At 39.5% G+C, this 24,284-nt stretch overlaps 1 protein-coding gene across 1 annotated transcript in view; it reads right to left on the minus strand.

The window, feature by feature from the left end:
* SCAMP1 (secretory carrier membrane protein 1) overlaps positions 1-8,223 on the minus strand; it is a 40,369-nt gene extending 32,146 nt beyond the window's left edge. The window contains exon 1 of the mRNA XM_039709831.1: positions 7,976-8,223. Within this exon, the coding sequence (XP_039565765.1) occupies positions 7,976-8,032 (57 nt within the window). The 5' untranslated portion in view covers positions 8,033-8,223. The remainder of the gene's footprint in view (positions 1-7,975) is intronic.
* Positions 8,224-24,284: the final 16,061 nt, after the last annotated feature.

Genomic DNA, 24,284 nt, shown 5'->3' on the forward strand with positions numbered 1-24,284 from the left:
CAATGAAAGAGAACATATGCTGAGACAACAAGGTGTACTACAGCAACAGTCTTGGCACTTGAAAATAAGTTCAACACTTAAATACATGCAGTGATTAGGGCAAGAAGCCCTTTATCAAAAAGTCCACTGCCATTTTGAATTAACAATTGCTACACCTCTGCCAAATATTGCTATTGTTTGCTAAAGTAGCAGCAGCTCTAAAAAAACCTGAATGACCCAGAGGACATTCAATAACAGCTCTATTCAAGTAAAGCTCCATTACCCAGGAAAGGAAGAAAATTACAGTTGTATTGAAATACACAAACTGAACTCCACCAATGCAAGTAGCATTGAAATTCTGCATTCAGAAAACTTGAATTAGACAGTCTAGACTTCAACAGAAGTCTGTGACACAGAAAGACCAGTCATCACAGGAAAAGAGGAATGCCACAGCTGAAGGAGGCAAGGACCAGTCTGGAAATTTGTATCACTCCTATATCTCATTCCCTGCTAGAACTATCCTCAGCGCTTCATAGTCAGGGTGCCCAGGTGTAGGTGCTATTCTAATTGTTCTGAACACCTACACTGCATCAAGTGACTGATACCAACAGGAGCTACACTTCATATTTCAAAACACTACTTACAATATTTTTGAAGAGATCAGACATTACATCCCACAAAACACAAAGAATTGTTTTGAATAATTTACCTTACACTCATTGCATCTCATTTTAAAAATGGAGCAACAGCCAACTCATCTAAACACAGTGATGAAAACTGTGAAGCACTCATACTCACTGCTGCAGAATAAAAAAAATCAAACCACTGAATTTTGAAATTGTTTATTGGTTGTATTAATTATTCAAACCCTGAACGTGCAGGATGACATACTCAGAAGAAGTGGCCTTTAAATGAATGCTATGAAACTTCTATTTTGCATGGCATGCATATTCTACCGGTTAAAAACAGTAAAAACTAATTTTCCACAGGAATAAGTGAATTTATGTTGTAATAACTTATTTTCTGTATCTCATGTTCCACCCAGCCTTATCTCACCCAAACTCCTGCTGGTTCAAATCCAGAGCTTCTGATCTTTTTACTTAACTATTAGTCATACAATCACAAAACAGAATTAAAACCAGATATTTTTCATATCCAGCTATTGTAGCTATTGATGCATTTAAGTCACATAGTCATTTCAGATGACATTTTCAAGATCTGAATTAGTTTAGGAGACTAAGAAAGTAGAACAACTCAATTTAGCCATTTTCCTTCTAAATCTTTCCTTTTACCTGCTTCTTGCAGTCTTTCTCCTGTACCATCAATCTCAAAACGAAATATTAAGACACTTTTTAAAATCCTGACAAATTCAGTACAAGCAGCAATCCATTTTTTATGCCAAGAATGGAAAAGCCATAAAAAATACCCAACAAACAGTAACACAAACTCAGAAAACAAACACAGAAAAAGCAGCACATTTATATTTCATATTGGCAAGACCACCTATAGAACTATTAAAAGCATCTTCTGTGCCAAGGTAACAAATTATGCTCACATCACTCAGATACAGATAAAATTAACTGGATATCCAGTTATCACAGAGAGTGTACAAACACAATTAACTACAAACAAGGATGTTGAAAACAGAGCAGAATAATCTATTCTATGTGAGCTTTTACAGCTTTTTTAAAAACAGAATTGAATAACCTCTGTTGTTATTCAATTCTGTTTGAATAGACCTCTGTTGTCTAGGAGACCAAAACTAGTCATCAGCCACTAGTTTCACTAACACAGAAGATACTACCAAATTAAAAACTGAAGAAGTAAATACATCTCTAACAATGGCTGGTATTACCCTTCACTGGATATATGTCTAGAATTGCTCCACCGCCAGTAAACAACTTCTAAAAAATACATCATATAGTAATAATCTGAAAACCAGCATCAGCTAAGCTTATACTGTTAGTTGTGATTTTAAGTGAAGGGAATATAGTGAACAAGGAATCAGCCCATCGAAACGGTCATTCATACTGCTGAAAAAACTTTTCACTTTGAGGGATACCTACTCTTCTACCAAAAGACAAAAGCATTTTCTGCACAGAACATTTTTTCAGTTTAGTCCCAAAGACTAGCAAGGAAATAAAACCAGTATTTTACTGCAGACATTAGGAAATGGAATTTATTAACACTAAACCCTGATTTGGATAAAGATTATAATGCTTTTATAACACATCAGCAATTGAAAACAATTTCAAATAAAAATCACTGAAGTTACACAAAACAAAAAAAAATAGTTGGAAAGTAAGATTTAAGTAAGAATTCATCCTGAAGTTTTGTGGATTTTGATTCTGGGGGTAGGAAGAGGTTATAGTAACAGTAACAGTTGTAGTTCCTGCTCTCTCTGAAGTACTCCCTAAGACAACACCACTAGGTCAGAAAATTAAGTGTTAATCTCTGTTGCAAAAATGCAATACAAAATGCCTGAAACTGTTGGTCTGACTTTTTTGATTTCTTGACCAAAGAGAAAATTATCCATCACACTTTTCATAAACAGGTTCTGGAGTGTTTCTCCATCCCATAAAACCACCGGATTAAGCCTCTGACATTGCAATTCACACATGTTGAATAAACATTCGGTAAAAAATTCTGCACTTATAATAATAAAAACACCCAAGTAGCCACATAACAGTTTTCATAATTCCAAGTTTTTCAAGTTTATCATATCAAATGCTGCCTGTTATATGTGACATTCATCACATGAAAGCAGAGTTGTAAAGGGCTCTGAGCAGCTGAGCATGGCAAGATCCCCACCTTTGAAGCCAAGAAGAGCTTCAGAGGCTGATAAGGCCAAATTTGTCCTAAAGTTTGCACCAGCCTCATCTTCCAATGGAGTACTGGATGCCTAACAAAGTACCACCCCCATCTCACAGCTGCTCTCAAACCATTCTCCTGTCCCAGCTCTGATATGTGTGTATGTTCTCCTTTGCAATGTTGAATCTCAGTATACAGTGCAATAATAACACTAGGCAATATGTGCTAACACTTCAATGAAAATCTACAAGGAAAAATGCAGCTATATGATACTGAATAAGTATCAAAATGCTTCACATTTTTAACATGTTACAGTGCCCTTACAGAACTGATGAAGTGTACTCTTGGAAGCCAACTCCCATGTAGAACAGCTAAAGGACAATCCACTACCATAATGCTCAGCATTAATTTATGCAAGATTTAAGGGTATTCATAATTTTTGAAGACATGAAGGAAAAGAAGATAGTAAAAGTCAGGAAGAAATACCTATATTTTATGTCCTATACTAACTTTAGGACAGACAATTTAAATCCGTATATTTTATATTAAATATATACTGGAATAAAAACTCAGTTATGCATATAGGCGTGTGACAAAACTTCTTCATTTTAAAGAATTTTAAAGCTGCACAAACATTTTATCTAATAAGGGTCCCAATTCTTAAAAAAAACAGGACTTCTCTTTATTCCTCTAAGTTTCTATCACTTTAGCTTCACCTCAGCAACCACCACCTAAACTGTATAGATTCTTCTGCCACAGAAAGTAACAGTCATTTGCACAACTGCTCTCAGTATCAAACCTCTCAGTTGTATTTCCCACCAAATCAGACAGGAAATTAATTTGTGCTCATGTGAGTCAAGTGTAATATCCAACTTATAACTGGAATTACTACTGTGCTTAGCTCTAGTGACTCAAGTAATCCTGTGATGTTGCAGTGTGTTTTTATTAGTAGCTTTATTGTTTGATTTGTAATTTGGTAGTTTTCTTATGCTGTTTCCTTTTTGTTCCCACCTTTTCCCAGTATTTTTGTCACTTTTCTTGTTGTTAGTTACTAGTTTCTATTTCTCCGAACTATCAGTTTACTGAAACTCCTCCCTTGGGATTTTTTATTGGTTTATACATTGTGGTTCCCACCTTGTTTTTTACTCCCAATTCTCCTGATTTGTTAAAGCTTGTACCCTCCCCTGAGACCTGCCCCCAAATATAAGCTCCTTTTTCCCCCGATCGGGGTGCCAGGAGGCAGAAGAAGGGGAAGTTTACCATCAAATAAAGTTACCCCAGGACCGGTGTACTGCTCTGCGTCTCTTACTGCACCAACAGCTGGAAACTGGGATTCAGCAGGGCTCAAGGAGGGGGTCTGCCACAATTCAGGGAAGAATTGAGATGGTTGAGAGTACCTCAACCATCCAAACCAGAATGTCAGTCATGGCAGAACTACCTAAGATCTGTCTTTCTGGAGCAACAACTCAAAGGTATTCACAGCCTGGATCCCTAAATCCCACTCAAAGAAACTACTCAAATACTTAGCAATTTGAGGTCTGCTCTGATTATGCCCTCCCACACTAAATCTGATGAAGAAAAAAGAAAAATCTTTCTATGACAGTGATCTGGCATTTCCCTGAAGGTCACCATTCATATTTGAACAGAAATGTATCTTAGTTTTCAGGACTAGCATGATTTCTATGGTGTCAAATACATGCATCTGCTCAGAGCTAAAACATCAGATGAACTGACCCAACAGAATTTATCACACAACTCAGTCTTTATGGTTCTCATTCTACAGACACCAAAAAATAACCATTTCACATGTTAGGATAATTAACAGTCAGTTTTCAAACCTTTTGCCATCTGACAGCCAAGATCCAAGGGGGTATGAAATTCATAGCTCTATTTAAAAAGACTTCTGTGAGTAGTAGATTGTTCACTTACAAAAGAAAAAAAAATCAAACCAAGAAAACAGAACCAACAATTTTTATTGTAGATGAACTGCTGATTGTTTCAGAGTAAATGATACTTACACTGAATTTTGAGACTGCTATTTCAGAACCTTTGTAACTGTATCACCTCCCAAGACAGAAGACTAAAACTATCACCTATCCTATGACATCAAAAAAAAAAAAAAAAAAAAGGAGCACAAGGAGACAGCTACACTAGAAATGTGCTTTTGTTTTGTCATACAAAATTTACTTCATGCTGCTTTACCCTATTTAAGACAGATTGTCAGGACTTTGAGGATTCCCAAACTCCTCTTAAGTGGTCAGACCCCCACTCCTCACTAACACCTTACCTGTTTACTTTCACTGAACACGATCCTGACCCTGGCCTGGCTTTCTAAGCCGGGCTCAGATCTGCCTCCTCTCTATAGATCTGCCTAGCACTGAATGCAGTTACCATCACCACATCTGCTCTGCTCATCCTGTTCGGGTGCTGTGGGACTGCAGCATTTGTAAGTGAGAACTTCACAAAATGTGAATTCACACTCACAAGCTATGACTAGTGCTTCTTACTAAACAAAATGAATAGATTTCATTACTACCTCACTTCCAATCATGTTACCTGAGGTTATACCAAATGTGTACTTCTTCATATTGCTGATACATCATATCATAAAAGGATTCTCACATCTTCATTTGTATGGTAGGTTGGATGCATTTTCTCCTGCACAACCTTAATGCTATCAAAAGCTTATAAATGTTAGCATGTCACTTATCTGTTTGTTTCAGCACCTCTGACTTTCAGAAAAAGCCATCTTTTGGATTTGTTGGTATAGCATTCAGTATGCTATTGCCATTTATTTAGAGAGGAAAACTATTACTTCAAAAGCATATCTGACTCTGGATTCAGTTCCAGTTTGTTGCTTTTTTAAAGCCACAAATAATTAAAAAAAATGCAAAGGCTAGGTAGCCACTTGTCTCAAAATCCACAGCACCTCATGATCAAGCCAGGTAAGTTAATTTCAGTTTTTCCAGAAGATAATTTATTTTTAGACTTCCAAAAGTATTAACTACACAAAATACTGAGCACAAGGTGTTTATGCTTTACCTTTCCAGAAAACACTTTTATTTGATTCAACATCAAGCAAGAAGCTCTGCTCTAATATTTTTATTAAAAGTCACAGGAACAGTTACAGGAAACCTCCCATGTAGATCACAGACAGCTAGTAAAACCAAAATGTTTAAGGAAAAAAAAGCATCTATCTTTAGACCTTGGCAACAACTCTTCCACCTGATGCCTTCCCACTACCCCTTCTCTGCCATACTACTTTGTGATTTTACATTAGCCCAGGAAGCAGCTTCAAAAGCAAGGAAAATAACTAATCACATCATACATAAAATTATCAAGCAACGACAAAATATGACTACATTAGGATAGTGTTTAGACAATATGACTTAGGCTGTAAGGGTCCATCTGGAAATACTGGTTCTATGCATAAAGTATTTTAAAACACATAAACTTAAATACATACATGCATTACTACCCACTAATTTCAAAGCTGTTCTGCCAACAAGATGGCCATCAAGCTTTAGCTTATGTATGAGGCCTTTTGCCCATTCAAGTTGAACGCACAGGTAAGTAATGGCATGCAAGATAATTTTCATGGGCAGTAGAATGCGATGGAATTTGGCAAAGGCAGAAGGAAGGGAAAAAAGCCTCTGAAAAAGTACACAGCTTTCCTGAACCATCTTCTGCAAATGAAGAAATCCAAACACAGAACTTCAAGTTACAGAGAAGCTGTTAAAGAGTCCTTTTATCACTGTGCACGGCAGATGAGAAGCAGAGCATGGATTCTGCCCAACAGTTACAAAAGAAGTCATTCCCTACAGCCAAACTGGAATAACCTTTTGCACTTTAAGCAGCATCTTCAAAGTCAAAGTATAATTCAGGTGTGCGCCTAGCTTAGGTCTCACAGGACTACCCAGGACAAATTACACAGCCTGATGAGCACTGCAAAGACAGCTATTTTGCATCTAATACCCCTTACTACGCTGGAATTTTGCTAGATGTTATTTGATTAACTATTACAAGAAGGATGGAAGTAGGAGAAAAGTCATAATGTATTTCTGTTGCTGAAGACGCATTCTAGAATGACACCTTTTCAGTGTTTGGTGCCAAAAAGAACGGTCCTCACCAACACTGGTACCAGCCCAAACTATTGTTGGCAGCAGACTCAACACCAGGACTTGTGTTCACCTGGACAACTGTGTACAATAAGTGAAAACAGACCTTAGCCTAAGGAACTCTTGTCTAATGAATGCCATTGCCTCTGTTTTATGACCATAAAAACTAAACTAATGACTCAGACCAACTCTAATGAAAAAATGCTTCCAGCATCTATGCAGACAGAAGTATGCTTGGCTTGAAATGTGACAGCTCAATTTTTAAAAACCTTTATTATTCCAGCTAACATTCTAAATTTGCTGCCATCTTTTCTTTATCTGTCCTTTAAAGTGCCTGCAAAAAGTCCACTCATATTATCAAAGTGGGTAGCTTCAGAAGTTAGTTGAAGTGGATTCAAACAACAAAGAAAAAAACAGGAGGGGAAGCATCCAGAGAGGTCAGTTCGTTTTGATAACTGAAGCCAGTGAGTGAAGAAAATTCACAGATGTATGACAAGTCAACAATGCAAAAACTAAAAGCTTTATAGCACATTACAACAAAGCAGTTTGAGACGAAGCATAGAATTCATGCGCAGCCATTGGTAGCCTGGTTACTTCAGACAAAGGTAAGGAAACAAGTAAGCTTAAAGGCAGTGGGAGGAGGCTAGAGAAGAAGAGAGAAAATTCCCTAATTCATTAAGTTTAACTATTTGGCTCAACTAGATGAAAGAAAGAAAAATATAGTAATAGCATTACCCCTAGCACAAAGCTAGGGTCAAAATACCCCAAACTTTTCTCTTTTCTTCCATCAAAATAACGCATATGAAATACGACCTGTATTATTTTAGATACAGAAGAAAACACGGAGCTCTGAAGTTGTGAAACGCTGCCTGTCCTCCGCGCCCTGCCCCCACCCCCACTCCGAGTCTCCGTAGCCCACTCAGGGCAGAGACCCCGGCCCGCAGCTGCCACGGGGCCCTTCTTCCTTATTCCCTTCCCCCTTTCCTTCATTCCTTCCTTGCTTCCTCTCGCGGAAACCCCGAAGCTCGGCGCAGACCGACACCAAGGAAACCTCACGGCTCCCTCACCTTGAAAGGGTTGTTGAGGTCCGGGTCGGCGAAGGGGTTGCTGTCGAAGTCCGACATGGCGAGGGCAGGCGGGCGCTGCGGTCCCCGGCCGGCGGCTCTGCCCCTGCGGCGGCGCCCGGACAGTGCCCGGCGCAGGCGTCCCCCCTGCGGCTGTCACAGCCCCCGACACAGCCCCACGGCCCGGGCCGAGCCCGCCCCGCCGCACCGACCAGCCACGGACCGCCCAAAATGGCAGCCCCGGAAGTGAAGCTACGGGTGGGATGGCCCTGGGAGGGAGAAAGGGATGAAGGCGGAGCGGCTGCTCCCGGGGCGGGCGGGAGTGGAGCTCCTGCCTGAGCCGGGCGTGGGCGGGCTGAGGGGAGTGCGGCATGCGGGAGGAGCCGGTGCCAGGGCTGGCTGAGGGTTGGGTGTCAGCTGTTGGTTGGAGGGCCTGCGGTTACGCGCCGGCGTCGTGTTCGCAGGTGCTGCGCTGAGGCAGTGGGGGCTGTGTCCCGCCCTCGGTGGTTAGCGCTGGCTGGGAGCCGGGGGAGAAGGAGTCCCGGGATTCTCCGGAGGGCAGCCGGAGCGAGGGGCGGGCAGGGGCGGCCCGGCCCGCCGGGTATCCCGGCCCCCGCCGAGCCCCTGCGGCCTCCCCGGCCCTCCGCTCCCGCAGCCGTCAGGGCGGGTCGGGACAGCCGGTCCGGTCTGGGGAGTGAAGTGGATCTGCGAAAGTAGTCAGAAAGCCTTACTTGGTAAAACACGAATTTACTCTCTCGCTCCCGCCTCCTGTTGGCATGGTAAATACCATGCCAACCGGTTTACCCAGCTTGTGGCTGCAGGTGACTTGTACAAAGGTTCTACAAGGACGGTAGGGAAGGTTCGGCTTTGAACCATGGTCACCAAATCCTGCCTCCGTGGGAGGAAGCATTAAAAAAGCCTCTTGGAAGTATTCAAGCATTTCCAACAGTCAAAAGACTTTAAAAATACTTCCTCAGAAATGCTGACAGTGCAGTTTGAAAAACCTGGTCCAAAAGATGCAAATAAATGCAAAGGAGCACCTTTGGTCCAGAGTTATGGTTGAAATGTGAAATTCAGTGCTACCAAAACAGTCTACATTGATGCTGCACTTTCAAAATTAGCAAATCCTGAATTTCCTTGCATGCTTTCTAGAGAAATTATTTGAGGTTTCATTTAAATAAAAAAAAAATTAAAAAGAGGTTTGAGGCAGGTCAGATGAAATGGTTATGGCAGTAAACCTGTTCTTTTTTGCTATTCAAATGTGTATTTCCCCTCCCTCCCCACATAATAATGCAGACTGTGAGGCACACTAGTGTTAGCACTTCTATGATTTTTAATATCTCTTCATGTATCATTACTCTGATCTTCGTGCTGACAGTCACTACCATCGGGCCATTATGCCAACAGGCCAGGAAGAGTACTATATGTAAATGAGAACTGATTTTGCATGGATCAGTAGAGAAAGCAATACTTGCTTCAGGATCTGCTCTGATTTATGCAGACGTTTCTCAGTTTTTGTGAAGTACAGTGAAGTATACTGTCAGACATAAAATGGTATGGAAGTGGGACAAATCATAAAAGCATAGCTTCTAAGCAAAACACTTTCAACTTCTTGGTTGCTGTGATGTGTAAAATATTTTAAAAAAATTTACAAGGCAGTTGTTGCCCAATCAACAAAAGTACATTACAGTATTATTCCCTATCATACATATATCTCAGTTATGATGACAGCACATGAAATCATGTTGTTTTCCAATATTCACCCATGGCCATGTGTCATGGCTCAATATATGTTGATAAGTCCAAATGCTATCTGTGTTGACAGTCCACATGACAACTGTGTATTTGCTTCTCTTTGAGCTAAACATGAATGAATGCATGCATGCATGAATGAATGCAAGTTTGGATGAAAAGAATGTGTTTTCCTGTATGGTTGCTGGTGCTTCAAATCACACATTTGACATTGTGACATTTCTCTGATAATAATTCGTGCACAGTTACAGAGGAATAATCCCTCTTGTATGCCTTTCAAGGCAATTATGAAACTGCAATAGGATGTTTTCTTTGAAAAGAATAGTACGTGTTTTACAAAAACATCAGGTTGGCATCCAATCAGCTGATGGGGTTCTGCAGGGCTCTATCCTCTTCAACACACTCATTCACCTGGACATGGGATTCAAAGGAATACTGTGTGCTGGCAACATTAAACTGGGAGGAGCTGTTGACTCCTTTGAGGGCAGAGAGGCTCTGCAGAGATAAAAACAAATTAGAGAGGTGGACAATCACCAATCACGTAAAGTTTAACAAGGGCAAGTAACAGATTCTGCCCTGGGATGGGGCAAACCTGGATCTACAGACAGACTGGGGAATGAGAGGCTGGAGAGCAGCACTGTGGAAAGAGAGCTGGGGGTCCTGGCTGATGGCAAGTTGAACATGGTCAGCAGTGCCCTGGCAGCCAGGAGGGCCAGCCGTGTCCTGGGGGGCATCAGGGACAGCATGGCCAGCCGGGCAAGGGAGGGGATTGTCCTGCTCTGCTCTGAGCTGGGGCAGCCTCACCTCGAGTGCTGGGGGCAGTTCTGGGTGCCACAGTGTCAGAGAGAATGAAGCTATTGGAGAGTGTCCAAAGGAGGGCTATGAAAATGGTTAAGGGTCTGGAGAGAAAGCTGTATGAGCAGAGGCTGAGGTCACTTGGTCTGTGCAGCCTGGAGAAGAGGAGACTGAGGGGAGACCTCATTAGAATCTGCAACTTCCTCGTAAGGGGAAGAGGAGGGGTAGACACTGATCTCTTCTTTATTGTGACCAGTGACATGACTCAAGATAACAGCATGAAGTTGAGTCAGGGGCTGTTTAGGTTGGATATCAGGAAAAGGTTCTTCACACAGGGAGTGGTTGGGCACTGAAACAGGCTCCCCAGGGAAGTGGTCACAGTCTGACATAGTTCAAGAAGCATTGGACAATGCTCTCAGGCAGATGGTGTGACTCTTGCATAGGGCCAAAAGCTGGACTTCGATGATACTTGTGGGTCCCTTCCAAATGAGAGTATTCTATGATTCTATGATTAAAAGTAGAACTTTGGTAACATGTAGGTTACCAAATTCAACTGTAAGTGCTACCATTGTACTATAGGTGTTAACTTCGAGATATACCAACTGACTGAAAGCTAATTGAAAATTAAAATTAATTTATCTATCCAGCTAATTGAGTAGTTTCTATTATACATGAACCACATGGGCAAATGACTGATCATTTGATGCTAAGGGTTGACATTGTCATTTTCCTCATTTTCCACAAGTAAAAAAGATTGAGAACAAAAGGTATGGGGAATGATGCTTTCTGGATTTCAAATCAACTATAAAGAGGTTGCAGAGTTTGAGTTAGAAAAGACGTGATTAGCCAAGGATGCCCACCCTGAAAAAATCCTCTTGACACTGTGCTTTCTAAATGGTATTTTTTTTTTTTTAGAATAATGTACTTGCAGTTAACTGTTTCTAATCCTGTTACAAGAAAGAGCTCATAAATTTTTCATTCTGATTTATGAAATGCTAAAAAGTGTATTGAAAAATAATGCTTAGTAGAGAATAGGTGAATTGCTGTAGACAAAAATGTCTTAACTGAAAATTCTCAAGCCTTCTGGAACTGGTTTAATTTATTGCTTTTCAATAACTCAACCAGAGGCTTTCTTAGCAAACAAAACTATCATAATCTGAATTTACTTTTTTCCCTCAGAAAGAGGAGTTCAAGCTACTTCTGTGACAGCTGTACTTGGATTCTCATGTTTACGAAGTCTTGTGTAAAGAACTGACTTCATATTATTCTTCCAAATCCTGGTTGTCTCAATTTTCTATGACTTGTGGGATTTGCAATGTTTATGCCAAACTCAGGTGGTGGTGAGGGAGTGCTCAGATCAGCTGACAAGAAAATCTATCAGGTTTTTTCAGTCTAAAATGTTCAAGTGCTCAGTAGACCATCAAGTGGTCCATCTTGATCAGTAGTTTGCTCCAATGAAATAGAGCACAGTTTTACAGAGACTGGACCTTCAAATAACAAAACCAAGCTGTAACAAAGACCTTTTTAATTCTTTAACTTTAACTCATATAAAGAGTGTTTCCTCTCATAAAGTGAAGAAATCTTTCCAGCATCAAATGCTAGCATGATGGTTAAAAGACAGCAGGGATGATAAATGTCTGTGTGCCACAAGAGCACATAGCTAAGACTGCAGATGAGCAGAATTGCTGGCATGGACGACTGGATGACTGCTAGAAGCTCACATAGTAGAAACAAGGAGTAGAACATTACGGTAGTACAAGTTACAACTTCAGATTAGATCATGTGTACAACTTCAGATTAGATCATGTGCAGATACCACTTGTAAAGCCTTTGGGCATAAGACACCTAGTCTGTTAGGTAAAACCGTAACTGAAGAGTTATTCAATAGTATCTTCTACTGATAATAGAAGAGTTATTCAATAGTAGCTCCTGCCAAATGAATAATTTGAAGTAGCAAGATCATTTTTCTAGGCTTTGCAGCAAAGACATTTACTTGCAAAAGTTTGGAAAGATTTTAACTTTAGAGGGGAGAATAAAACTGTGTTAAACAGGCATTTCATTGTAATACGTGAAGATAATGAGCTGCATTATTTCCCAAAATCTTTCACATCAGTCTCAAAGAAAAATGCATGGAAAAAATAGATGAAAGGTCAGAAATCATAGTAGCATGCAGAACTATACATGCAGACTTTCATTTCACCTCTTGTTCTTATTATCAAGGAAGCCCTGATTCCACAAGATAATTTCAGTTTCACTGTGCCAATAATCAAAATCTCTTTGTTTCCAGAGTGTTGGCTAATATAAGCCTGTTTTAATAGTCTGAAGTTGGAGCATTAGTCTTTTTCTGGGAGTGGGGCAGCTTAGCCAGTTCTACTGTCAGAAGTTACAGTAGTACTCTTTTCTGAGTAGAACCAGCTTACCCAATTTACAGGAGGCAGTGCATAACCAAGTCAAGCCCCTGTAGTCAACTAACAAGGACAACAGTGAAAGCTCACAAGCTGGTGAGCACCTTGCCCTTCTTATAAGAACCCTGACTACTTTCTGAAGCTCTACACTTAGATTTTCTCACTATGTTCCAGAGTTGTAGCAAGATATTTGGAATTCTTCTGTAAAGAGCTCACCTCTTTGGGAGGAGAAGAAGGATTTTCAAGGCAATAGTTGATTTGTAGAATGGAACAGGTAAGTGGTACACAGCCAGACTGCAGTAATTTTGCCAAAAGCCAGCCTAGTACTGCCAAGTGATGTTGTGCCATGCATGCTTATGCTCTATACCACACTTGCTGTGGCTGTTGCTGCCCTGGACACCACCCCAGACCCACACTGAGGTAAGAATATATGAATGCAGACAGTACTCCTCATGCCCCTCAGGAGGATCAGAATTGAACTTTATTTTACAGCAGAGAACTAACTTCTTGTATTTGCTTCTCGAAGTAACTGATTTTACTGATGTCCAGGTGCTGTAATGGCATGCTGTGTATTAACAAACTCATGCCAGTGTTGGCTTCAGGAAAGAATCACTTTTGCTGACTTAGAATGACATTTCTCAATGTCATATTTTCAAAACAAAGGTATATGAAAAGTAAAAGCTGTCCTCAGTGGAGCCATTAGATGCTGCTGCTCTTCTTATTCCATTTAGTTCTATTGTAGTATATCTGTTCTGGGACAAAAAGTAAATCATCAGCAAATCATCCTTCCTTCTATTTTTATCACTGTGGACCAGTTGCTTGTTTTCATGTAAGGAAATCCCCTTCTCCCATGACAGGGATTGCCTTTATTTTAGGATTGTGCAGGTGCATCATAAATGTCACTAACAAGGTGTATTCATTCTTTCCCCGACTGAACTTGTCTGTCTGTTCCCCATCACACAAACAGTAAAGGTAAGAGAGCCTGGTAGTCACTGGCACTGGCCAAAACATCAGGATGTAATCATGTAACAAAAGTTACTCCTGCTGGAAGAACACCTAGTTATTTGTCTAGAACAATAGCAATTTTCCCCGCCTTTCTAAAGAGTCATGACTGGTGTGGATGCAGCCACACACTGCCACAAATGCTACCTTTACGAGGATAGCTAATCTATGATGAAAGCCAGTGTGAGGGTGCAGTGAATAGTAAGCTGCAGTCATGAGGGAAGATGTGACAAAGCAAACACATGCTGTTTGGGAGTGAGGAGTGCATTCCAAGCAGCTTTGAAGTGAAGCCAAGAAGCACTGACAGTCTGTCCTGCTTGCATATGTTCCCTTTACCAACTTCAGAGTGGGAGGAAGAGCAGAAGCTAAGGAAAGTGATAAAAGAGCTGTTTCAGCCAGTGAGATCTCAGTCTCTGCTACCACTGTATTTACTCTTTCTGTATTATATTGCAGATGCTTGTCTTCTGTGGCCCTTTTTTTACATCTTCCCAGCCTCTCCTCACATCCGCACCACTCAATAAGAAGTACACAGGTAGCCATCAGTGGGAATTTCCTAGACAGTAGCATAACTTGCACCATGATCACTTCCAGCCAAATGATCCTGAGAAATAACTTTTTAGTGTGTCTCTCATCCTTTCAATATTAAAATTGTGCTTTTGTAATTGAATGTAAGTAGCTGTGTGGGGGTTTTTTTTGTTTTGGTTGGTTTTTTTTTGTTGTTGTTGTTATTTTATGTTTGGCATTGCTTTTAATCACTTGTTTTTCTCATAATTGCTTTCAATTTCAATTTCACTTTCACTTTCAATTTCAATTTCAATGAAAAATAATTCAAAATTGTAGTCTCCAAATGTCAGGAGTTCTGAACAAATAGAAAAAAGCATAAAAGATGAAAACCAAGAAGGTGTTTTGGTATCAATTCAACAATATACAGTTTTGTAGATAAAATCTAGGATTTTGCGTAAAATAGATCAGAGTGCATTCTTCACAATTGGATTCTTCTGATTCTGTTGCACAGGTCCAAGTAGTTTCTTCACACAAAGCACAAAAAATGCAAGTTTTTGACTTGAGGCAGCCTGGTGTCATTCCATCTCTACAGATGTACGTTCTTTCTGAATATGACCATTAGTAGACAAGAAGTCTCACGCCTGGTACAGAGAGCCTCAATAGAGCTGTGTCAGGACACGTACCGCAGTCATCTGGCAGGAATCCATGCCTCTTCTGCTGCAGTCACTATCCCATCAAAAGCAAAAGTAGCGTTTGCGGTGCTGAATGGTATCCTGGATGTAGGCAGTGATTTAAGGACAGGTTTCTTTCTAGCCTGTAATGTAGAACTCTAGTATGATACACAGAAGGCCAGCTCTTCCGAGGAGTGCAGTCCACAAGAAGTCCCAGAGGGAAAGATGATGAACAATTGAATAGCTCCACACAAAGCAGTAGAGTACCAGGCTTCTCACCATCCAGAAACCTCCATTAATAGCTCAAACCTCCATTAATAGCTCTTGCTAACTGAGCAACAGTGTTGGAAATGTGCCCTCACATCGGAACTGACTCAGACCTGTATTCAAACAACATGACAGTGCACAACTGCATGTGTGCCACAACAGCTTCAGACAAAAAGGGAAATTTAAGACAGTCACATATAGTTTGAAGCTAAATAATGGATATAAAAAAAATAAAATTACTAAATCTACTGGTGAAATTTGTCTTGCAGATTATCACACTGCTGGGAAGATAAAGTGTGGTGTAGTTATTCTGAAGGCTGTAATAGCAGACATGAAGTGAAGCTGACAAAAGGATACAGAAATAAACAATTTAAACATGAAATAGGAAGGATATAGTGTTGAAGGAAAATCAGGCAGATTTTGGTTCAGTGAAAGGAGTGATTTCCAGAAATGTTAACAAGCAGAAGGAGAAGAGATGACAGTAAACCATAAGTTAGGTAACCAGATGTGGGAGGTGGCCATGGGGAGGACAGAGATAGAATGCCATGGGAAGACACCATTGTGTACATCAGGATGAGAGACTCCCCACGATCCTTTGTTTGCCCATGCAGGTGTACCTCGGTCAATTGGTTGCTGTTCCTCCCCTGGTCCAGAAACTTCTACCCCTCCTCTTCTCCCATTGGTCCTCCCTAAGAAACCACACCCCTCTCCTTTCTCACTGGTTTTCATTGAGTCACCCCATTCCAGCTCCTCCCTTCTTCCGCACGCCCATTGGCTCATTTGTACCCTAACCTCGCCTTTGTTTCCGCAGTTATATGCCCTGTTCTGGGCTCTTCACCTTGGTTTCATTTGGTAGAGATCGTGTTCCTGTGTGCTCTCCTCACCCTTACCCCACCTGGACCCTCAGACCTTCCTTCAATAAAGCCCACTGGATCTACCAAGCGAGGAGTCCTCTTGTCTGTCTGGTCAGGCTTTTATTGCCACATCCAGGCTCGAGTGCTAGGTGGGCTGAGGGAGCTGGTTGTCCGGATCAAGAGGGGATTGCTCTCGGGAAGGCAGTCACCCTGACAGCACCTGCCCAGGGGTTCCTGCAACCAGATATCCCAGTTTGAGTAGAACTATGTTTTTTAACAGCATATGGTATTTTTCTTGTTTTTCTTTGCTCCAACTTCATTCCTCAGAATTTTTTATAGGGCCATGACAGAACCAGAAAGTGTCCTATCACATGTAATAGGCACTTGACCTAAAACAGAAGGTGTCTACTCTATTACAAGGCAAGTCTATTTTATAAGATAAGCGATAGGAACTACAGCTTTTAAAAATCTCCACAAATCTCTACAGTCTTCTTTTTGTGAACAAAATCAGTTGATGGCATTTTTTTAATATATATATAATGTGGACATTGTGTTCCCATTTTCAGTAGTTGGTGCTCTCATGGGAGTTTTCTCTAAGGTTTAGGAAAGCACACTGTGTTGGTTTTGCATAAATTGATTTTTGGTGAGGAGGGAAGGAGCCAGCCATGGAAGTGGTTTTTTCTGTGAGGAGGTGCTAAAAGCTTCCCCCATGCCTGGAAAAATGAGTTGCTGGCTGGCTCCAAGAATAGACGTGCTGCTAAGCCAATTAGAAAAGCTGGTAATGCCTCTATGAGAACATACTTAAGAAAGACAAAACCGCAGGAAGCCCTCTTTCTCCTTTGCCTGTGAGAAGGGCTGAGGGGACTGGCTGGGTGCCTTCTCAGAGTAGCCCACTGGTCCCTTTTCCAGCAGCCATGCCACCAGAGGCCATCCCGGTGCCGTGAGCAACCACGCGGCCCGTGCCAGGAGTGGCCCTGGCTGACACTGGCCCCAGGAGGGGCCAGAAGCGGGCATGTGGCTGCCACCATCTTGGCACAGCCAGCAATAGACTTTGCCTGCCTGGCCACTTCTAACCTGCCGCACCACAAATGAAAGGGCAGAAACAGCAGCAGCTTTTTGTTTTTTTCAGTGCCCAACGTGAGGAGGGACCCTGAGTGGAACTGGTGCCTGGCGCATCTTGCGCAGTGTCGGCAAAGACCATGTGACCAAGAGCAAGAAGCACAATGCGCGATTCCCCAGTGTGGAGCCTGGACAAGATCAACCTTTCAGCACTGCAAAACTCTATAAAAACTGTTCCACTTAATAGAACTTGAGAATAAATGAACCAATGAATGCTGATTCTCTCCTGAGTCATAGAAAAGGAAAAGCAGAACAACATGGCGACTCTAAGGGCGGTGTAAAGGAGGGAGGGGAGGAGGAAGTGCTCTGAGCATTGGAGCTGAGATTCTTCTGGAAACCATGGTGAGGATTATAATACAACAAACTGTTGCCCTATAGTTAATGAAGCACATGTGGGGATGCAGAATTCACCCACAGCCCATGCAGAAAATGTGCTCACGCTGGAACATGTGGATGCTGAAAACCTGTGATCTGGTGGGAGGCTTGAATAGAGACAGAGAGAACTCTCTCTTCCAGACATAGAAAAAAGATGACCCTTGCTTTTATGCAACTCATCCTTAAAACAAAACCCCGTGAACTAAATGGCCCATGAAAAGAAGCAGTTTTGGGATGACTGGTTTTGCCCATGGGAGGGATTTGTGTTTCAGCTGGTTTTCTGGCAGGACTGCTACTCATGAAAATTAGAATCATGTTGGAAATGTTCATAGAAGACTGTCTCCCATGGGAAAGACCCCATGGCATAGCAAAGGAGACTTCTCTCCCTAAGCGAACTGAAGAAAGATCTTTAGAAGTAACAAAATGACTAAAAATCCTATGTTTTTGCTTTCCCTGCTCTGTCAGTGGGAAAGAAAGAAGGGCGGGAGGTGCGGTGGTAAAGGTGTTCTAAAGGTTTATTTTAGTTCTCATAATCTTCTTTTAATTCTGTTAATAAATTTTTCTTTATATCTTTTAAGTTTTGAGCCTTTTTTGCCCTTAAAGTGTTTCTTCCCAATCCTTACCTCAACTCGTGAATCCCATTAAAGTGTTTTATTTCCCTCTCCTCTCCTTAATTATAGCAGAGGAGAATGAGTTATTTTTGTGGGGGCACTGGCATTTGGCCTGTGATCAACCCCCAACACGCATTCATTTAACAGTTGACTTTCAAAAAACCAATTGTATCTTACTTGCATACTCTAAATGTGTGCAGGCACTGAGCAAGCAGTGGAAATGGACACAGAAAATAGCTCTGGAATTCCGGTTTCTAATAACTCTTCATGCACACAGCCAAATTCAGCATAGTTTGAAATGGAAGAGATTTATTGCACAAAGGTTTATATTAAAAAAATTACTTTTTTAAAAGAAATTACTTTCCCTCTGTGCTTGCCCTTTGACCTACATAAGAGGTAGTAAATCTGATCTTTAAAAGAAAAAGCATTTTGGTAGAACTAAAAAAAACCTACCCACTCACTAATTTCAGAGGCTATTTTCAGAAAGGGCAAATTATGGGTATGAAAAATGACAGATTTCAGCATGCAAATTAGGCTGTCTCTGAAGAAGCAACATAAATTGTTTGTTAAACTTCTGTCTGCTCAGATTTAATAACAATTGGAAAAGGAGTATATTTAATGTTAAAAATGCAGTTATTGCTCTCTCAGTAACAGTAACACAATGCATGCTTTCAAGACAAAAAGTACAAAAAGTATTGTTTCTTTAAAGCATCACAGATCTGTAGAGGAAAGGATTTCAACATTGATTCTGTTTTGTACTGGTTCTTTATTAGGACTGATTTGTTTTTAAAAAATGGATGTAGAACATAGCAAAATACATAGATACATCACTACATTTAGTTGCTGGAGAGAAACAGAACACAGGAACCAGATTAGTTGCTTTATTGTGACCATGATTGGTTATTTACAACAGTGTTTTAATTAAAATCCTTAAAATGTTAAGTTACCAAATGTTAGTTTGTTCATGGTTGATACAAGCATCACTGGAAGCATATCAAAAGTGGGGGAAAACTCTCGTACCTTTTCTGTCTCTCTGAAGCATTGCATAGAAGGAAAGCAAAACTGCATTATTAGCTCAAAAGTTTAAAATTCTTCACTGGCCACTGACAAAGGGAATGTTTTGCCAAAGATCTTCTTGTTTCTGTCTTTCCATAAGGATGAAATAGATGGTATTGTCAGCATTAATGTGGATAAAGACTTATGGATAGAGAATATACTTAGTACATATTTATTAAACTGGGTTGCTAAATTATTTCAAATATTATAAGGTACCATTATTTCTGTGTGGTATAGCTGTAGTGCATGCAGAGTGCTCTGCTCCAGCTTGTGTTCTCATAGAATAAAAAACATTTAGAAATATGTGTGTACTACTAAATTACTGTGATCCCAAGCAAGTTTTCCCCGTAGAAAAATCCATCTCTCTTATCGTAAATGACTTATGAATTAAGGACTTCTGAATCTGTAACAGAACATTGAAATATTTTTAAACTTCTCAAACAACTGAAAGTTCTGGAGTACAGCTCATAACCAGGTATTACAAATCACTAAATAACTTACTTTGTTAAGTGTCATGGCATTTTTAGGAGAAATTAAAGTTTGATTTTTTTTATCTAAGTAATCTATTTATTTAAGTAGTGTATTATTAATGTCTTAGATTATCAATATCTTGAGAGTATCAGCATATCAAGTAGTGTATTATTAATGTCTTAGATTATCAATATCTTGAGAGTATCAGCATTGTCTAAATAGTCATAAGTGGCCAGGAAAAGATGGTATAATAAACTATTATTTCTGTTCTCAAAACACATTTGCCTTGAAAGCCCTAAACTCTTTTCCCTTTTTTTGTGTTAGCTTTTGGTAGGTATGTCTGGTTTCATACATAAGGTGCCAGTTCTATTAAGTTTAATTAAAAAACAAAAGTCACCAGAAGCTATATGATCCGATGGGTGGAAACTTACTTTGAAATGTGGTGCCAGCCTGTTAAACGTCTCTTAGAAAAAGTATAGAGAAGTTTACTCTTGGACTTAAAGGAGTTAATATTTTTTATATAAACTATGACTGTAACTCGCTTATTTTTTCATGCTGTTTAACTTCCATAACTGTATATGGAAGAAAATCCATATTTAAAATCAGTGAAAATATGAATAATAAAGAACCCAAAAGTGATACAGAATACCATTTGCCTTGAAAGCCCTAAACTCTTTTCCCTTTTTTTGTGTTAGCTTTTGGTAGGTATGTCTGGTTTCATACATAAGGTGCCAGTTCTATTAAGTTTAATTAAAAAACAAAAGTCACCAGAAGCTATATGATCCGATGGGTGGAAAGAAACTTACTTTGAAATGTGGTACCAGCCTGTTAAACGTCTCTTAGAAAAAGTATAGAGAAGTTTACTCTTGGACTTAAAGGAGTTAATATTTTTTATATAAACTATGACTGTAACTCGCTTATTTTTTCATGCTGTTTAACTTCCATAACTGTATATGGAAGAAAATCCATATTTAAAATCAGTGAAAATATGAATAATAAAGAACCCAAAAGTGATACAGAATACAAAGTGCAGAATTTTGAATCAAGAATACTATTGGAATTTCTATTCCAAAGGGTAATTTTCATTGTAAAACATTTCTTCTTTGATTTGCAATATTCATAATAAGAGATTAAGAATGCTGTATACTTTCTGCTTTCTGCTTCATGCACATGCTGTGAGATGCACTTAACATTTGAGTAATATTTAGCAACTAAATATCATTCTTCCTATTTTTGTGAATAGGCACCACAGAAAGGCTGAGAAAATGCAGACAGCAAAATAATATATTTGGTATTTTATTCAGAAGAAAATTAATGTGAAAAATGCAACAAAAGTGCTCCATCCTCTTAGTAACAATCTGGGAAATGTGAAAAAGTAATGCAGCCTCACTTAGATGTCACACCCAAAAGATAAGCTTGGTAACGATTCTGTCAAGCATTTGCAATGAAACATAAAGTGAAGTAAAAATGTTAGAAATACACTGTCATAGTGGCCCTTTTTTTACCCACCCTAGCACCTAAAAACCCTCAGCAAGGCTTTCATCATTTCATGTCTCATTTACTGTAACAACCTTTCCCTGACTAATCCATTTTTTATTGCGCATCTCTTCCCAGAATGCTGTTGCTGAATTCATTTCCACTTCATTTTTACAGCACTACATGAGCTCTCCCTTCTCCAGTATGTCCTGTATAAAGTGGGGCCTATGTAATCTTACATTTGACATTGACATATAGGACAACAGTACTGGTAAATTTTATAAAAATTAAAATGTTCCATGAAACAGATAGTACTGAATTTTTGTTGCTTGGTTAATTTTGATGTCACAGTTGTGATCTGCATCAGGTCATTCTAATTTTTTGCTGTTGGTTCATATTTGCAATCCATACTCCATACGTTTAGACACTCTGAATTTTACCTTTTAAAACACAGCATTAAAATAATGCATAGCAAAACAATTCCCATTGTCCTTGAAGGTTGCACATGTCTGTATGATATGTCATAAGATAGTTTTATCAGCTTGCTTTCTAATGACTGACTGTTTTTATAAACTTTTTATAAGTGACTGCTTTTAAAAACTCCTATCACAGATAGTTATCTTTAAATATGTCTGTTAAAACTATGCTTCCCAAGGTTATATGCCATAGATGAATGCTTACTCTTGTTTTAAGCCTTGAACAATGTTTAATTTGAGCCTGAGTGAAAACATTTTTTCCTCTCATTCTCTCTGTGTATGTAAATGTGTGTATGTTTCTATGCACTGTATTTATATTGGTTAATTGTATATTGCCCAATGTGCCATGGACTGCCACTTGTGTTTTTAAATTCTGGAGGTTGTTTATGCTTGCAAGAATTGGTGAGCAAATAAACTTCACCCAGCTACATTACAAGATTGAGCTCATTAAAATCCATTCCATCAGTGTTTCTGAAGCAGTGTTTCCTACAGGAATTGTGTGACAGCATTGTCCTGGTTTGTCCTACCACAGAACTATTTCAGTTGTTCTATTTTGTGTAGTAACTAACAAATTAACATTTAGGAATTGTTTCATTATTTTTATAGAGTTACTCAAGATTGTGTGGATTAACAGATTCAAAAAAAAGAGAACTGAAGTCCTACTATGCATTTAAAGTTGAAGAATTCACCAGGTATTTTCACTGCTAATAACATTTTCACATTTACAAAAGAGTAAGCAATTGCAAGTCCATATACCATTGAAATAGGTCCTCCTTCTTTGTATCATTGGTGCCAAAACAGATAGTATCTCTACACTTCTGAAGATATCCTTTACTGTTTTAAACAACAATGCCATATGTGACTTAGAGTGTTTTAATTAATTTGCTTACTGCTGAAAGAAGTCTATATTCTATAATCCTCCCCAAATTTATTATTTATATGATGAACATAAAGTCATAAAATATAAGGAAATCAAATTGCTGCTTCCAGTAGGTCAATCCCTCCACCTTATTCTGTGTTCCCACACAACTATCCAAAATGGCTTCCTAATTAAAAATGTTGTAAGTATAAAAAATGTCCATGTCTTTTTCTTCCATATAATGTTACTATTTATGGATTTTGTACTAGCTTTTAGCTGTGAAATAGGAGTGAAAATTAGTTCTAGCCAATAGCAAGCTCAATTTTTTAAAATTAAAATTAATTTTAAAATTAAAAACAAAGACAAGGAATTGAAACACTAAGGATTCCTGCTCTTATCTCTCTGAATTACATTGTGCTCAGAGAAATTTGGTGTAGTTGCTTATATTTTTTGTTTTATGTAATGAGGAAACAATTCCTAAGGACTTAAGAATTGTTTGCAAAGGACTTTGAAGTCCTTGGATGGCCAATGCCCAGTCACCCCCCTTGTCCCCTTTTTTGTATTATGCTGCATGACATGAGAAGCATTAACACACAGGAGCTGTGACTGGAGACAGTGGGATACAAAAAAATCCTGCGAACCCCGAGTGCCTGTCAGAGGATGGAACCACAGCTCCCCTGGTGATCTCTGTCCCCTGGCTGGTGTCAGCTGCAACTCTTCCATGCCAGCAACAAGGGGAGTGGCACTTGAGTTCCTCAGGTATTTTAATATCTCAGCAGTCTGCAAGTTTCCCCACTTACTCTACAGCTTAATATTATGACTCCATTAACTCCCCCAAATTATACTCAGATGCCCCAAATTATATTGAAAGAGCACAACAGGGACATGATTGCAATTACTGCATTAATGGGCTTGGTGAGGGTGCCGTATCGGTAAAGAATTGAAATAACAAAACACATAACTTAAAATTATTTGTTGGAATAATAACAACAATATATAACTCAAAAATTGTGTAAGGAGAAGTGATATGAGAAGTCCACCAGCTGCTACAACACTGAAGAAAATATTTTGATTTTACTCAGCACTTTAGCAAATTACAGGACAATGTCAAAATGTGTAATTTTTATTCTTTAAGAGTTGACAAAAAAAAACAAACCCTGCAGACAGTTTTCTGTAGTGGCTCTTGCTCTCAAGAAAACAGCTCATGGCTTCCATTGGGTGAAGAAAAGGGCTGATGATCCTCTGGCTGAATTTCATGTGGGGAACTGCAGGGATGGAAACAACGAGAAGCTGCCAGAAGCTTCGCCACGTTTGATGGAGCCACATCCATCTGACTTCAAGATGGACTGACTCCTGGACAAGGCCAATCCATCAGCAAAACTGGAAACATTTTGAGGATAACATATTAAAGAAGTGTGGGCGGAAATAAGGCACACCCACAGCAAGAAAGAAAAAAATAAGATTTGGTTTATTTTTCTTTATCCAGCTCTGGATTGATTAGCAATAAATGAAAGTTCTCCACTTCCTTATCAGGTAGAAAATACAAGAGTTCCATGACAATGTTTCAATTATCCACAAGAGGGTAGAAGAGGAAAAAGCCACTTCATCCCAAGGATGTA

The sequence above is a fragment of the Passer montanus genome, unplaced genomic scaffold, assembly GCF_014805655.1.
Source record: "Passer montanus isolate IOZ18808 unplaced genomic scaffold, ASM1480565v1 scaffold22, whole genome shotgun sequence".
Lineage (NCBI taxonomy): Eukaryota > Metazoa > Chordata > Aves > Passeriformes > Passeridae > Passer > Passer montanus.